This window comes from Cajanus cajan, chromosome 1 (assembly GCF_000230855.2).
Source record: "Cajanus cajan strain Asha chromosome 1, NIPB_CcT2T_4, whole genome shotgun sequence".
In the NCBI taxonomy this organism is placed as follows: domain Eukaryota; kingdom Viridiplantae; phylum Streptophyta; class Magnoliopsida; order Fabales; family Fabaceae; genus Cajanus; species Cajanus cajan.
In genome coordinates, this window is record NC_138517.1 from 13,430,292 (window position 1) to 13,445,067 (window position 14,776).

Consider the following 14,776-nt stretch of genomic DNA (forward strand, 5'->3'; position numbering starts at 1 on the left):
GTCCGTACATTTGCATAAGTGGCTTTCATTTGAAGGGAAGACTCCCTATATGTAGCTAGGTTTTCCAAAAATAAATTAATCATCAACAAAATTAATATATATATATATATTAATTATGATTATAAAAAAAAGGAAATTGTGTTAATTACACTTGAATAATATTTTTCTGAGTTTGAAACTCACTTGTGTCCATGTGTGACAATGTAGAAATGTTATTTTTAAGTGAAGATATTCTCAACCCTAAAATTCATAAAAACATTAAATATATTTTCCTATTACTTTCTATTATGATATTTTTAATTTGAAATTAATATGTTTTTAAGTACACGTAAAATGAACAAATAACATAACATAATTGAAAGAATTACAAAGAAATTAAAAATTTATGTTTTCCAATGAACTAACAGAAACAAAGTCTAGACTAGTCCTAACCTAGTCCTGTCATTATATGTCCTATCAAAGCAAAACCTATTAATAAAGCATAAGCCTCATAACCATCTTCAGCCTCATATTGATGATTATCTGCATAATAATCAAAGAAAAACAACACAAAAGAAAGGAAGTGAGAAACACATTTCATATTGTACCCTTAAAACACATTTTTATGTGAATGATACATGTCAAAAGACTCCATACAATAACATACACATAATCTCACTTGACATATCATAATTATTAATCTCGAATAATGACGCGCAGTGACTAATTCCAAAAGTGGGATAGTAGGATACTGTTATTCTAATATATATATATATATATATATATATATATATATATATATATATATATATATATATATATATATATTGAATAATTTATAATACATATAATTAGTAATATACATATAAAATAGAAACATAATTTATACATTAAATATTTTCAATAATAAAAACTTATAGTAGTTAAAAAAATAAAATAAAATAAAATAATAAAGAAAACAAAATATTTAAGGTCTTATATTAATTTTTTTATTACATAAAATATTATCTAAACTATAAAAATAATTAAAAATAAAGAGAAGTGTCTCTCAGAAAAATAGAGAAGTAAAAGGCTCATTAACCAAATCAAAAGAGAGAAAAAACTTTGGCCCATTTGACCCAACTTTTCCAACCCTATTTTTTTTTTTTTACTATAACCCTTCTAATCTTAAGACTCAAGTCTTCATTGCCTACCTTCTCTCTAAGAAGAAGACATGACAAAGCCATTGTCGAAGAAGATAGAGCCATCGTTAGAGAAGATAGATCGATGAAGATTTGTTGGAGAAGCCCGATTGATGGAGATCCACCAGACAAGAAGGAATATCTATAGGATATTTATCGAAAAAAGAAGAGAAAATTCATCGCCCACTTGCGATTGCGCTGTCATGCTCTACCTCAAGCTCTGACCACTCCTTTAAAGCACTCCCCAACAAGCTTTCTGTAAAGACATGGAGCCACTCTACTCCAACATGTCGCGATAGTGACCACTAAAATCGCTATTGACTACTATGTATCACATATTTCTCATTCCACCTCATATATACCATGTACATTCTCAAATACATCAATTAGTCATTAATAAAAAGGTAGTAGCAAGATCACAAGAGTAAACACAACCATCTAAAAGTCATTGAGCGAGCTAAGCTCCTTAGAGTCTCTTGCTAAGTGAATAACATTTAGTTGAACCACCAATATCTAGTTGAGCGAGTTAAGCCTCCTAAGGCTTCTCGTTAAATGACCAACATTTAATTAAGCAAGTTGAGCCCCTTAAGGCTTTTCTTTGAGCGAACCAACACATTTCGTTGAGCGAGAACGTGATCTTCCTCCCTAGAATTCACATCTCCTCAACGAATTATCCACATCCAATTCCACGCATAAACTCATAATCGGTAAAAGTGTTCTATAGCGTGCCATTTACATTCAAAATCACTCAATTTACACATATCAATCAATATTTTCACAAATTATCATAACAAATTCCCTTAAGGTTTTCCATAGAAACCTATAGAAACATCAAAGCACACAATTAAATGCAAAATATATAATTGATCATATATTCAAACAATTCACGTCATTAGGAATGTGTAAGAAGAATAAGAAACAAAATAGACACATTTAGGAAAAATTCCTTATACATAAGCATACAACAAAGACAAAATTAAAGGTCAATCTTACTACCCAACATACAATTCCACGTCCATAGCGAGGTTTCTCACTTTTCCCTTACCTTGGTAAGGGAAAGAAGACGGACATGACTTTGAGGTGGTTTCCATCCTACATAAAATAAAAGCATATGAGGGATTATTAGAAAATTACTCTTTTAAAAACCTTAACATCTCTTTAACCTTTCAGTTAAAACACTTAACCTTAGTTACTAATTCTCTTCCTTCTTAATTTAATTAAATAAAACATTTAAATAAAATCTGTAATAATACACCTTATATTATAAAAGCATATCAAATAATTAAAATAAATATTAAAAATATCAAATTTACTAATAAAATATTTATATTATATTTTATAAAAAATGGGGCACTATGGGAAACCTTTTAGATTTGAGGCAACTTGGTTGACTCATGCATATTTCTCAAATTTAGTACTAAGGATCGAATTCACATGCAGATTGGGCTAAGAGGGTGCAAAGTTTTCAAGTAGACTAAAGGAGTGGAATAATAATTTTTATGCTAAAAAGAGAATTTTAAAAAGGCTAAATGAAATTGCTCGTTAGCTTCTTCAAGGTGAGAATCCTTATTTGATTAAGCTTCAACAAGATCTTTGGTCTGAGAATGAACAAATCCTTGTTCGGTATAATGCAAGCAAAATTATGGATAATTTATCATGATTTAAAGATTACTGGAGATAGAAGTTTTACTCAAAATGTGATTGTGGAATCAGACTCGACTATGTCAATTTATTTACTGAATGAAGAATACAATAGAGAGCACACCTGTTATGCACTTGTTAATAGGGTGATTAGTGTTGTTGACCTAGATCAACATTTGGATTGCTTTCATATTTTTAGAGAGGCAAATTAGTTCGTTGATGCACTTGCCAAGAGAGATCTTTCTTTACTAGAGGGTATTCATGTTTATGAATCTCCCCCCCCCCCCCCCTCTTGGATTTATTTTCCTATGTTTGCATATATTTTTATTGTAACTTGCTTTTGTGGTTTCTAGTTTGGATTTTTAACTGTAATTAAAAAAAAAAATACATAATAGACACTTGCACACTATTCAAGTATTGTCCAAATAGTCCATAAACTAAATTACAAATCATAATCGTCCCAATCAATGTATCCACAATCAAATTTGATATTCTTCAATATAATCATCCAAATAATACACCAATTTCCAATTTTTACAGGCTAATTATCACCTATACAAAGCAACACACCAATTAATAACGAGTAAACCTAAGTGAGTGAGTTATCATTAGATAACCTAGGACCTAGGATTCTACATGGAACTAAGCTACATTTTCAAACTGCGTAATACACATCTATAGTTTGTTTTATTGCATCCTACTGTGACATAATAAATTCCATTTTATTGTATCAGGTTTCTAAAATGGAAGATATTCACAAACACCGTTGATTTCATCATACAACACCATCTGAATGTCCACACTCCACAGGGTTTGAGCATCAAATTTATGATGATAACTCAAACAAGAATAGAAGCAATTGGCCGTAGGTTCACTGGTTTAGTTTGAGAAAACAACATTATTTTCAATAATTCATATGATAACTAAACTCAAGTAATTTTAACATATAATACCATACAAATCAATCAAAACTTATTCTACTTTCTTGAATTTTAAGTTTAGCTTGTTTACCATAACCACTTATAATTTGCTATCAGTAGAGAGCATCGAGGATAGATAAAAAGGGAAACACTAAATAAGTAAAAAAAACTGAACACCACATAAAATTTCTAACTAAATAACCAGGCATTGGATACTGACAATTACTTTTTATGAGATATCAACTTTTGCTGACGGAGAGTTTTGAAGCAAGAAGTCCACTACTCTGGTTACTTCCTTATCAGATATCTTTATAGGCACTTGTTTGTCCACCTTCAATAATTCCAATCTAACAAAGCATGGGGGTTGAGGTGTCCTTGAATACATATTCGATAATTCCTACACAGTTAGAATAAATAGGAGTTATATTTATATTAAAATGCAAAATTAAGTAGTGGTGAAATATTCTATAAATGAATGCAGACAAGTTTATAAGCATTTATAGAGGCAAAAACATGTAACTTACAGGTAATATCATTAGAATGATGACTGAAGTTAGTGTCAATATCTTTACATTGGCAAGCACTTTGAGCCATTTTAGGAGCGTTGAAATTGAGCTTGTCTCCCAAAGGTACCTGTGAAAAATATTTACTTCTTCAAGAAAAGAAAGATTGCATGTGGTGGACAACTGATCACACGCAAAACCCTTGATTGTGAAAGAACTAAGTTTCGGAGTAGAAAGCCTCACTTCCCAAACTTGTTTTTGCAACAAATGGCTTATTTTCAAACTAGAAAGGCTAGAATTAGATATCCAAAGGACCCGTGCATCATCATGCAAAGAAAAACATTTAAGGACCAAAGTGTTTAACACACGACAATTTGAAAAGGGTTCGGCACATTCATTGCCACTCGCAGCAAAACCCACACAATTAAGACGCAAACTTTTCAACGCAGGCAAGTCAAAAGATTTCGTTAGTACTACCACCGGACTAGACGTACGCCTAATGCAAAGCTTCAGAGATGTCAAAGACTGAGAACAAAAGATTAAAGAGAGAGACTCAAAAGTGACAATGGGGCTGAAAACATCTAATTTCAAATTCCGGACATTGTGAAGCACAGCATATTCAATGACACTATCAAATACTCGAGGATCAATTAACTCACCACTAAACTGATTTTCAATAACAAGATTAAGTAAGGAACAGGAATCATCCCTGCTAGACAAAACCCATGTCACAAATTTATCGAAAAGTTCAATATTCTGTCTGTAATCATAATAAAATGCGAGATTAGAGAGATGTTTGCAATGGTGCATCCACAAGTCCGAACAGCATCTTTTGTATCCATAAAATTCATGATGTGGAGCAGAACATTGTCAGGCAAATTGCTGAACCTATCAATTTTAGTATTTCTTGTACTTTGCCTCAATTCATCATTTTCAACACCAACATTCATCATACCTGAACTCAAACTGTTACAAAAAATTGCTTCAGATCATACAAATATTGTTACAGCAATAACTTTTCAAGCATATTATATTTTAAAAACAAAAATTAAACTAAGCATCTGAAATACACACCTTGTGGTTTGTCATTGAATTCCTTAATAGTCTTGGATTTGGGTGCCATCACTTCTCGCCTTAGGTTTTCACTGCTGTCAAATGTTCCTTTGCAATGACAGAAGTGAGGGTAAAAGCCTTTACTTATATGGAATTAATTAAAATAATAATTTGAAAGTTACCTATTTTAAAATTTAAAAATACTACTATAACTTTTTTTTTGTTCTTTTGACGTGTTTGAAATTTGAAATATCTCTATCTTTTTTTTATCTTTTCTTTTACTTCAAAAATAATTTATCCTTTTTTTTATATGACCGTTCATGCTACAATTTATTTAGAAATTTTTTTTATCTTCTAATTTAATTTAATTTTTATTTATCATAATATTATACTATAATATAAATTATTTATCATAAATCTTAAATATAATTTGTATATTAGTGTAAAAAAATTGTAATTTATATATTTAAAAATATTTATTTATATAAATTTTAAATATAATTTATATATTTAAATATAATATTTATTTTTATATAATTAATTTATTATAAATTATAGTTATATGTAATAAATATTTAATTTGTTCGTTAGATAGACTGAAAAACTAGTTCTATATACGTTCTTTTCTACTACTTTTAATTGAAGCAAATTATTAGGTGGTTATTGATTCAATTCAAAATAATAAAAAAGATATTTGATAATTTGGTTTAATTGTTTCCAAATCATAGATATTTTGAAGTTAATTCTCCGATTTAATTCAATTTTTAGGAGAGAGATTAATTTAATATTTCATTCTCTATCTAACAATTAAGAACGTAATCTCTTTTGACTAATTTAGTGTTTTTTTTTATTGTATTTATACCTTTACGCACTAGCCTCGGCCATCTCGGCCGCCGATATGACCAGAGCATAAAGACTCAGTTAGTTCAACACGACTCTCGGACACGACAATGACTGTGATAAAAAACCTATGAGACCATTGAAAGCTTGGCCGGGACAGCGTAATTGGCTGGCCTTCTCACTAATGTCTCAGCTCGGCAAGAGGTCGAGACCAAAAGGCAACCTCGATGTTACATCTCTCGGCTCGGCTAACAGCCGATAAGACTAAGTAGTGATTAAGACAACAATCATGACTAATAAGGACAAACACATAATTAAGGCATAATCAGCCGATTAGCACCGTATTACCTAATTTAGTAAGTGCTAAAAGAGGTCCACCATGTTCAAGGCCCATTACAAGTAGTATAAATAGGTCACATAAAACGAAGTATGTACTGTTCATTTATTACTATCGAGATTCGTGTTTGTCTTGACTTAAGTTTCGGAATGCCTTTTGCAGGTACCTCCCCCTTCTGGAGCGTCATCCCGAAGTTCTCGTTCGGCCATCAAATTACTAGAAGATTACGAGCGTGCGCTCAGACAGATACATAAATCATATTTAAAATTTTTTAAATCCCTCTCTTTTCTTCCAAATCCCTCCAATATTAGATGAGAGGTAAAATTGGATGAGGAGGGATTTTTCTCCCATTTCCTCTTAAAAATAGAATCAAACAAAGAAAAATTAAAAATATCTTATGTGAGACCCCTTTTTAATCCCTTTTCTTTCTCCCCCGGACACTCTCTCCTTTTCTTCTCACTCACCTTGCTGACCCTTTTTTCTTATTCACCATCACTTTCTTGCTTTGGACTCAAATTCTCTAAACTCTCTAGGTGGGTAGGTGCTAATCCAGTTGAGGGGAACTAGCTGAACCGTGTGGGACTCTCCTATTCTCAAGCTTTCTCTTCTCCACATCTCCTTCATTGTCGTCTTCCTTCCCGAAGCTCGGAGCCGTTGAACCGAGGTAAGGGGAGCTAGTATTTTTTTTTCTTTCTTTTCTTCGCTGTTTTTGGCTGTGGATGAGTTCTAGAGACTCATTAGATGCTTATTGATGACTGATTAGTGGTTGCGTTGATAGAGAACTTGTTTTTGGAGTTTCGGGGTTTTTGAGAAAATTTGGGGGAAATCCTTGATTTGTTGTTGCATGTTGAAAAAGGTAGCATTTTTGGACTCTTGGATGAAAATGTAGTAATTTGAACCGATTGCATGTGGAGTTTTCTGATTTTTTGCAGATTTTTGAAGAGTTTTCGAAAATATGAGGTTTGCTGCTGAACTCGCGCTGGGCGAAGTTCTTCGCGCCGGGCGCGTGGCCACCCGAAGGCAGCATTTAGGCAAGCACGCCGGGCGCAAATATGTGTGCGCCGGGCGTGCTTGAAAATATTTTCCTCTGGATGGCCCACGCCGAGCGAGGGTTGAACCGCGCTGGGCGCGATGTCAGTTGTGACTTGATTTTGGGCTTCTAGCATGGTGCTGAGCGCGATTTTGGCCGCGCTGGGCGCGGGGACTCCTGGGAGTCTCTGCCATGGGAGGCGCCGAGCGCAATTCAAATTGCGCTGGGTGCGAGACTAAGGGAGGTCTCTGCCTTCCCCACGCTGGGCGTGGGTTTGGGCACGCCGGGCGCGAGAGACTCCTTGGAGTTTCTGCCTGGCATGCGCTGGGCGCAATTATTTATTGCGCAAAGCGCGTGAGAGTTTTGGGCTCTCTGGTTGAGTCCCGCCGGGCGCAGACATGCTTGTGCCGGGCGCGTTGACCCCTGGTGCTCTTTGGTTGTACTGCGCTGGGCGCAACCATGAGTGCGCCGGGCGCATAGATGATAATTCATTATATGCTATGCAATGTTGTTTTATGCTGAGTTGAATTGAAATGAACGAATATGATGTGATGATTAGTAGGTAATGCTGTTGCTGATGTTGAATTGTATCAGATGTATATTGTTGTAAGTTGATATGTTGAGTTGCATCAGTTGTATAATGTTGTAAGTTGATATGTTGAGTTGCATCAGTTGTATATTGTTGTAAGTTGATATGTTGAGCTGTACAGTTGTGTTGTGTTGTGTGTTGATATTGGATGTTGTAGGTTGCAAGGCTAAGTTGTTGTAGGCCGCAAGACTGAGTTGTTATAGGCCGTAAGGCTGAGTTGTTGTAGGCCGCAAGGCTAAGTTGTTGTAGGCCACAAGGTTGAGTTGTTGTAGGAGATCTCCGAATTGATATGCGTGATGACGCATTGTATGCTTATTGATGATTATGCTGTAAAAATCGACGGGATGTATGTTGATGAAGTGTTGATAGTTGTAGTTGTTCATATTACTTAAATCTTTCTGTATGTTGTTCTTTTTATGCTAGCTTACCCTTTTGTTGTTTTCCATGTGGTTTGAACTACGATGATCATACTATGTATGGGAGCAGAGCAGGGATAGGTGGTGGCTAGTGGTGAGTCTGCAGCTGGCAGGCAGAGTTGACTTTTGCTGATGTCTTGTTTGTTTCAGCTACTTGATATAGTGGCTTTGGATGTATTTTTGTAGTGTACACCCTAACTCTAGTCGGATTGGGACATTTGTATATATTTATATTCTAGATCCTATATTTATATACTCGTTCTATTCTGTCTAGTGTTTCCGGTGCGTTGTGATTGTGAGTGTAGTGGCCAGCCGGGTCGTTACACTTTAGTGGTATCAGAGCAGGTCGAGTCTAGTGGACACTCTTTGGGGGTGGTTCCTTTAGGCTTTTGTTGTGTTAACTTTGTGTTGTGCTGTCCTGTTGTGTTGTTTGCTGTGTTGATTGATGTGATGAATTGTTGTGTTGTTAGTTATTGTTGGGTTGAGTGGTAGTATACTGAATATGTTGTTATTTTTGTAGACGATGACTAGAACCAACGAACAGATAGTACGTGCCATAGAGATGATGACTATGGCTATACAGCAGCAAAATGCTTATTTTGCTAGGATAGAGGCTGAAAGAGCTGCAACTGGTGCAGCAAGGCCCACGGGGTCATAGGAGAGCTGGGACCTAGCTGAGTTCCAGAAGTGTCATCCTCCACAGTTTGCGGGAGATGCAGATCAGAGGCAGCTGACCGCTGGATATGTGAGTTGGAGAAGATTTTTGCCGTTCTGGGATGTTCTCTAGAGAAGAGGTTGGCATATGCTGTGTATATGCTTGTGGGAGAGGCCGAGCATTGGTGGAGGGGCACTTATCAGATGCTTGTGGCGAGAGGAGTTACAGTTGACTGGGAGTGCTTTAGATCAGTGTTCATGGAGAAGTACTTCTCGGAGAGCGTGAGGCATGCCAAGGAGGCTGAGTTCATGCGGTTACACCAGGGAGGCCTATCTGTATCGGAGTATGCGATGAGGTTCGAGCACTTGGCTCGTTTTTATTCACAGGCTATTTCTGAGGCCTAGAAGTGCAAAAAGTTTGTTGAGGGTCTGAAGTATGAGTTGAAGAAGGTGGTGGTGCATATGGCCATCATCGAGTTTCCGGCCTTAGTAGAGAAGACAAAGATTGTGGAGAGGTTAGAAGGGGGTAACCGTGTGATCAGAGCTACTGAGGGACCAACTGGGTCTAAGAGGGGAGGCAGAAGTCAGAGGAAGCCGTATGATAGGCCCCAACCACAGCAAGGGGGTCCTGTCATTAGGCAACCTGCTGAGACTACCAGAGGAGGAGGATAGGGTGGAGGTGCTGCCCTTAGGTGTTACAGGTGTGGTGGATCCCATTTGATCAGGGATTGTCCACACACTGAGAACAGATGTTTCAGATGTCAACAGATGGGCCATGTGTCTTTCAACTGTCCCACCAGGAGTAGGACGGAGAGGAGTACACAGAGGAGTGATGCTCAGAGAGCTGATACTCAAAGGAGTAGTGTACAGAGAGCTGAGACTCAGAGGGGTGACAGACCCACTACGGCTGGTAGAGTATTTGCTCTGACGGGTGCTGAGGCTTCGACTTCTTCTGACCTAGTGAAGGGGAAGGGCAAGGCTGCTGGTAAGGATGTGATGCTTTTGTTTGACTCTAGGGCTTCCCATTCATTTATTTCCTATGCCTATGTTGCTATGCTGGCTGTGCCTGTGTGTGACTTGGGGTTGAGACTGCTAGTGTCGACACCCGCTTCTGCTTTAGTAGTTGCTTCTGAACTGTGTGCTAAGTGCCCTATTGTTGTGAATGGGAAAAAGTATAAGGTAAACTTGATTTGTTTGCCTTTGGTTGATATTGACATAATCTTAGGGATGAATTGGATATCTGCCAATCGTATCCTTATAGATTGTGCCAATAGGCGGTTGATCTTTCCCCAGGAGGAGGATGAGTTGTTGATTTCAGTTAGCCAAGCTGAATCATTGTTGAGGGATGGAGCAGAGTGTTGTCTTCTACTTGCTGCTATGAGTGTGGAGACTGAGAGGGTAATTGCGAAGATTGATGTGATACGGGACTTTGCTGAGGTGTTTCCTGATGAGGTGTCTGGGTTGCCTCCTGTTAGGGAGATGGAGTTTATTATTGACTTGGTTCCAAGCACGGGGCCAGTGTCGGTGGCTCCCTATAGGATGGCTCCTGCCGAGCTGGTTGAGTTGAAAGGTCAGTTGGAAGACCTATTGGAGAAGCAGTTGGTGCGGCCGAGTGTTTCACCGTGGGGTGCTCCTGTGTTGTTGGTGAAGAAGAAAGATGGGGGTAGTCGACTTTGTGTGGATTACCGGAAGTTGAACAAGTTGACCATTAAGAACAAATATCCTCTTCCCCGGATAGATGACTTGATGGATCAGCTGAGGGAGCATCGGTGTTTTCTAAGATCGATTTGAGGTCAGGATATCACCAGATTAGGGTGAGGGAGGGTGACATACCGAAGAATGCTTTTAGGACTAGGTATGGTCACTATGAGTATGTCGTGATGCCGTTTGGTGTGACCAATGCCCCTGCAGTGTTCATGGATTACATGAACAGGATCTTCCGGCCGTTCTTGGATAAATTCGTGGTGGTGTTTATTGATGATATCTTGATTTATTCAAGAACCCGGGAAGAGCATGGAGAGCACTTGAGGGTGGTGCTGGAGATTTTGAAAGCGAAGCAGCTGTATGCGAAGCTTTCAAAATGTGAGTTCTGGTTGGATGAAGTGAAGTTCTTGGGCCACGTGATTTCAGCTGAAGGGATTGTTGTTGATCCGGCTAAGGTGGAGTCGGTGTTGCAGTGGGAATGTCCGAGGAATGTCACTGACATTCAGAGCTTTGTGGGTTTGGCGAGCTACTATCGTCGGTTCATTGAAGGATTCTCTAAGATAGTAGTGCCTCTGACCCAGCTGACGAGGAAGGAGCAGCCGTTCATTTAGACGAATGCCTGTGAGCGGAGTTTTGAGGAGTTGAAGAGGAGGTTGACTACTTCTCCTGTGTTGGTGTTGCCGGATTCTGGTGAGCCCTTTGATGTGTATTGTGATGCTTCTCACCAGGGTCTTGGGTGTGTGCTGATGCAACACGGGAAAGTGGTGGCCTATGCTTCAAGACAACTAAAGAACCATGAGAGGAATTATCCCACTCACGACTTGGAGTTGGCAGCTGTTGTTTTTGCCTTGAAGATATGGCGACACTATTTGTATGGTATTCGGTTCAGCGTCTTTAGTGATCATAAGAGTCTGAAGTATCTGTTTGATCAGAAGGAGCTGAACATGAGGCAGAGACGGTGGATGGAGTTTCTGAAGGACTATGACTTCCAGTTGATGTATCATCCTGGTAAGGCCAATGTAGTGGCGGACGCGCTGAGTAGGAAATCCATCCACATGTTGAGTATGATGGTGAGGGAGTTGGAACTGATTGAGAAATTCAGAGATTTAAACCTCGGTGTGGAGTTAGCTCAGGATCACATTAGTTGTGGGACGGCCACCATAACTAATGAGTTCTTGAGGCAGGTTGGACTTAAGCAGTTGCAAGATGCTGAGTTGGTGAAGCTTCTTGGTTTGCTGGTACCGAGAAGGCGGTTGGTTTCGAACTGGAAGAAGATGGAATCTTGAGGTTCAAGGGCAGAGTCTGCCTACCTCAGGATGCTGAGCTGAAGAAAGTTGTGTTGGAGGAAGGTCACAAGAGTAGAGTTAGCATACATTCGGGTATGACTAAGATGTACCAGGACCTCAGGAAGACTTTCTGGTAGCCTGGCATGAAGAGGGAGATAGCTGAGTATGTGGCGGCCTGTCTGACTTGTCAGAAGGCGAAGGTGGAGCATCAGAAGCCGAGTGGGTTGATGCAGCAGATGGAGATTCTGGAGTGGAAATGGGATATCATTACTATGGATTTCATTGTTGGGTTGCCTAGGTCAGCTAGGAATAGTGATGCTATCTAGGTGATTGTAGATCGGTTGACCAAGTGCGCACATTTCTTGCCTGTCAACATCAAGTGGTCCTTGGAGAAGCTGACACAGTTGTATGTGAGGGAGATAGTACGTTTGCATGGGGTGCCTTCCAGTATTATCTCCGATAGAGATCCAATGTTCACTTCTAGATTTTGGCAGAGTCTACACCAAGCCTTAGGCACGAAGTTGAAGCTGAGTTCTGCTTATCATCCGCAGACGGATGGCCATTCAGAAAGGACAATCCAATCCTTGGAAGATCTGCTTAGGGCTTGTGTATTAGACCACTTGGGTAGCTGGGAGGAGGTTCTACCGTTGGTTGAGTTCACCTACAACAACAATTTTCATGCAAGCATTGGGATGGCGCCGTTTGAAGCGTTGTATGGCAGAAGATGTAGGACTCCTCTGTGCTGGTATCAGGATGGTGAGTCAGTGGTGGTAGGTCCGGAGCTAATCCTACAGACCACTGAGAAAGTGAAGATGATTCAGGAGAGGATGAAGACTGCTCAAAGTAGGCAGAAGTCGTATGCTGACAAGGGGAGAAAGCCTTTGGAGTTTGCCGAAGGGGAGCATGTGTTTCTGAAGGTGACTCTGACTTCTGGTGTGGGTAGAGCACTGAAGGCAAGGAAGTTGATACCGAGGTTCGTAGGTCCCTATCAGATCATGCAGCGTGTAGGTCCGGTTGCTTATCGGTTGACCTTGTCACCGTGTCTTTCAAACCTGCATGATGTATTTCATGTCTCCCAGCTGAGAAAGTACGTTCATGACCCGAGTCATGTGGTGGAGCTAGATGATGTATAGGTGAAGGAGAACCTGACTTTTGAGAAATTGCCGGTAGCTGTAACTGATCATAAACTGAAGGAGTTGAGGGGCAAGTCTATTGCTCTGGTAAAAGTATTGTGGGATGCAGCTACCGGTGAGGCTACTTGGGAGGTGGAGTAGCACTTCAGGGAGCGTTATCCATTTCTATTCCCAAGTAAGTCTGTTTTTGGGGACGAAAACTCTTGTTGTTGGGGAGGTTGTGAGACCCCTTTTTAATCCCTTTTCTTTCTTCCCCGGACACTCTCTCCTTTTCTTCTCACTCACCTTGCTGACCCTTTTTTCTTATTCACCATCACTTTCTTGCTTTGGACTCAAATTCTCTAAACTCTCTAGGTGGGTAGGTGCTAATCCAGTTAAGGGGAACTAGCTGAACCGTGTGGGACTCTCCTATTCTCAAGCTTTCTCTTATCCACTTCTCCTTCATTGTCGTCTTCCTTCCCGAAGCTCGGAGCCGTTGAACCGAGGTAAGGGAAGCTAGTATTTTTTTTTCTTTCTTTTCTTTGCTATTTTTGGCTGTGGATGTTCTAGAGACTCATTAGATGCTTATTGATGACTGATTAGTGGCTGTGTTGAAAGAGAACTTGTTTTTGGAGTTTTGGGGTTTTTGAGAAAATTTGGGGGAAATCCTTGATTTGTTGTTGCATGTTGAAAAAGGTAGCATTTTTGGACTCTTGGATGAAAATGTAGTAATTTGAACCGATTGCATGTGGAGTTTTCTAATTTTTTTGCAAATTTTTGAAGAGTTTTCGAAAATATGAGGTTTGCTGCTGAACTCGCGCTGGGCGTAGTTCTTCGCGTCGGGCGCGTGGCCACCCGAAGGCAGCATTTAGGCAAGCCCGCCGGGCGCAAAGATGTGTGCGCCGGGCGTGCTTGAAAATATTTGCCTCTGGATGGCCCACACCGGGCAAGGGTTGAACCGCTCTGGGCGCGATGCTTGATTTTGGGCTTTTGGCATGGCGCTGAGCGCGATTTTGGCCGCGCTGGGCGCGGGGACTCCTGGGAGTCTCTGCCATGGGAGGCGCTGGGCGCAATTCAATTTGTGCTGGGCGTGAGACTAAGGGAGGTCTCTGCCTTCCCTACGCTGGGCGCAGGTTTGGGCACGCCGGGCGCGAGAGACTCCTTGGAGTCTCTGCCTGGCATGCGCTGGGCGCAATTATTTATTCTGCCAAGCACGTGAGAGCTTTGTGCTCTCTGGTTGAGTCCTGCCGGGCACGGACATGCTTGTGCTGGGCGCGCTGACCCCTGGTGCTCTTTGGTTGTACTGCGCTGGGCGCAACCATGAGTGCGCCGGGCGCATAGATGATAATTCATTATATGTTGTACAATATTGTTTTATGCTGAGTTGAATTGAAATGGACGAATATGATGTGATGATTAGTAGGTAATACTATTGCTGATGATGAATTGTATCATTTGTATATTGTTGTAATAAGTTGATATGTTGAGTTGCATCAGTTGTATAATGTTGTAAGTTGATATGTTGAGTTGC

The 14,776-nt window shown here is 39.6% G+C and overlaps 1 protein-coding gene and 1 pseudogene across 2 annotated transcripts; one reads left to right on the top strand and one right to left on the bottom strand.

The window, feature by feature from the left end:
• Positions 1-836: 836 nt before the first annotated feature.
• On the bottom strand, positions 837-5,504 carry LOC145953880 (uncharacterized). Of its 2 annotated transcripts, XR_014431106.1 has the most exons (4): positions 5,299-5,504; positions 4,884-5,179; positions 4,246-4,354; positions 837-4,118 (listed from the first exon to the last, which is right to left on the bottom strand). XR_014431106.1 is itself a non-coding variant. In XM_083067666.1 (3 exons), the coding sequence occupies exons 2-3, from the start codon at positions 5,032-5,034 to the stop codon at positions 3,951-3,953; spliced, it is 957 nt and encodes a 318-aa protein (XP_082923792.1). In that variant the 5' UTR covers positions 5,035-5,179; positions 5,299-5,504; the 3' UTR covers positions 837-3,950. The 2 variants fall into 2 exon arrangements, 1 of the variants encoding a protein (XP_082923792.1); XM_083067666.1 differs by having other exon boundaries at positions 4,246-5,179.
• A 4,101-nt stretch (positions 5,505-9,605) lies between these two features.
• On the top strand, positions 9,606-14,504 carry LOC145959042 (uncharacterized; annotated as a pseudogene).
• The last annotated feature ends 272 nt before the right edge of the window (positions 14,505-14,776 follow it).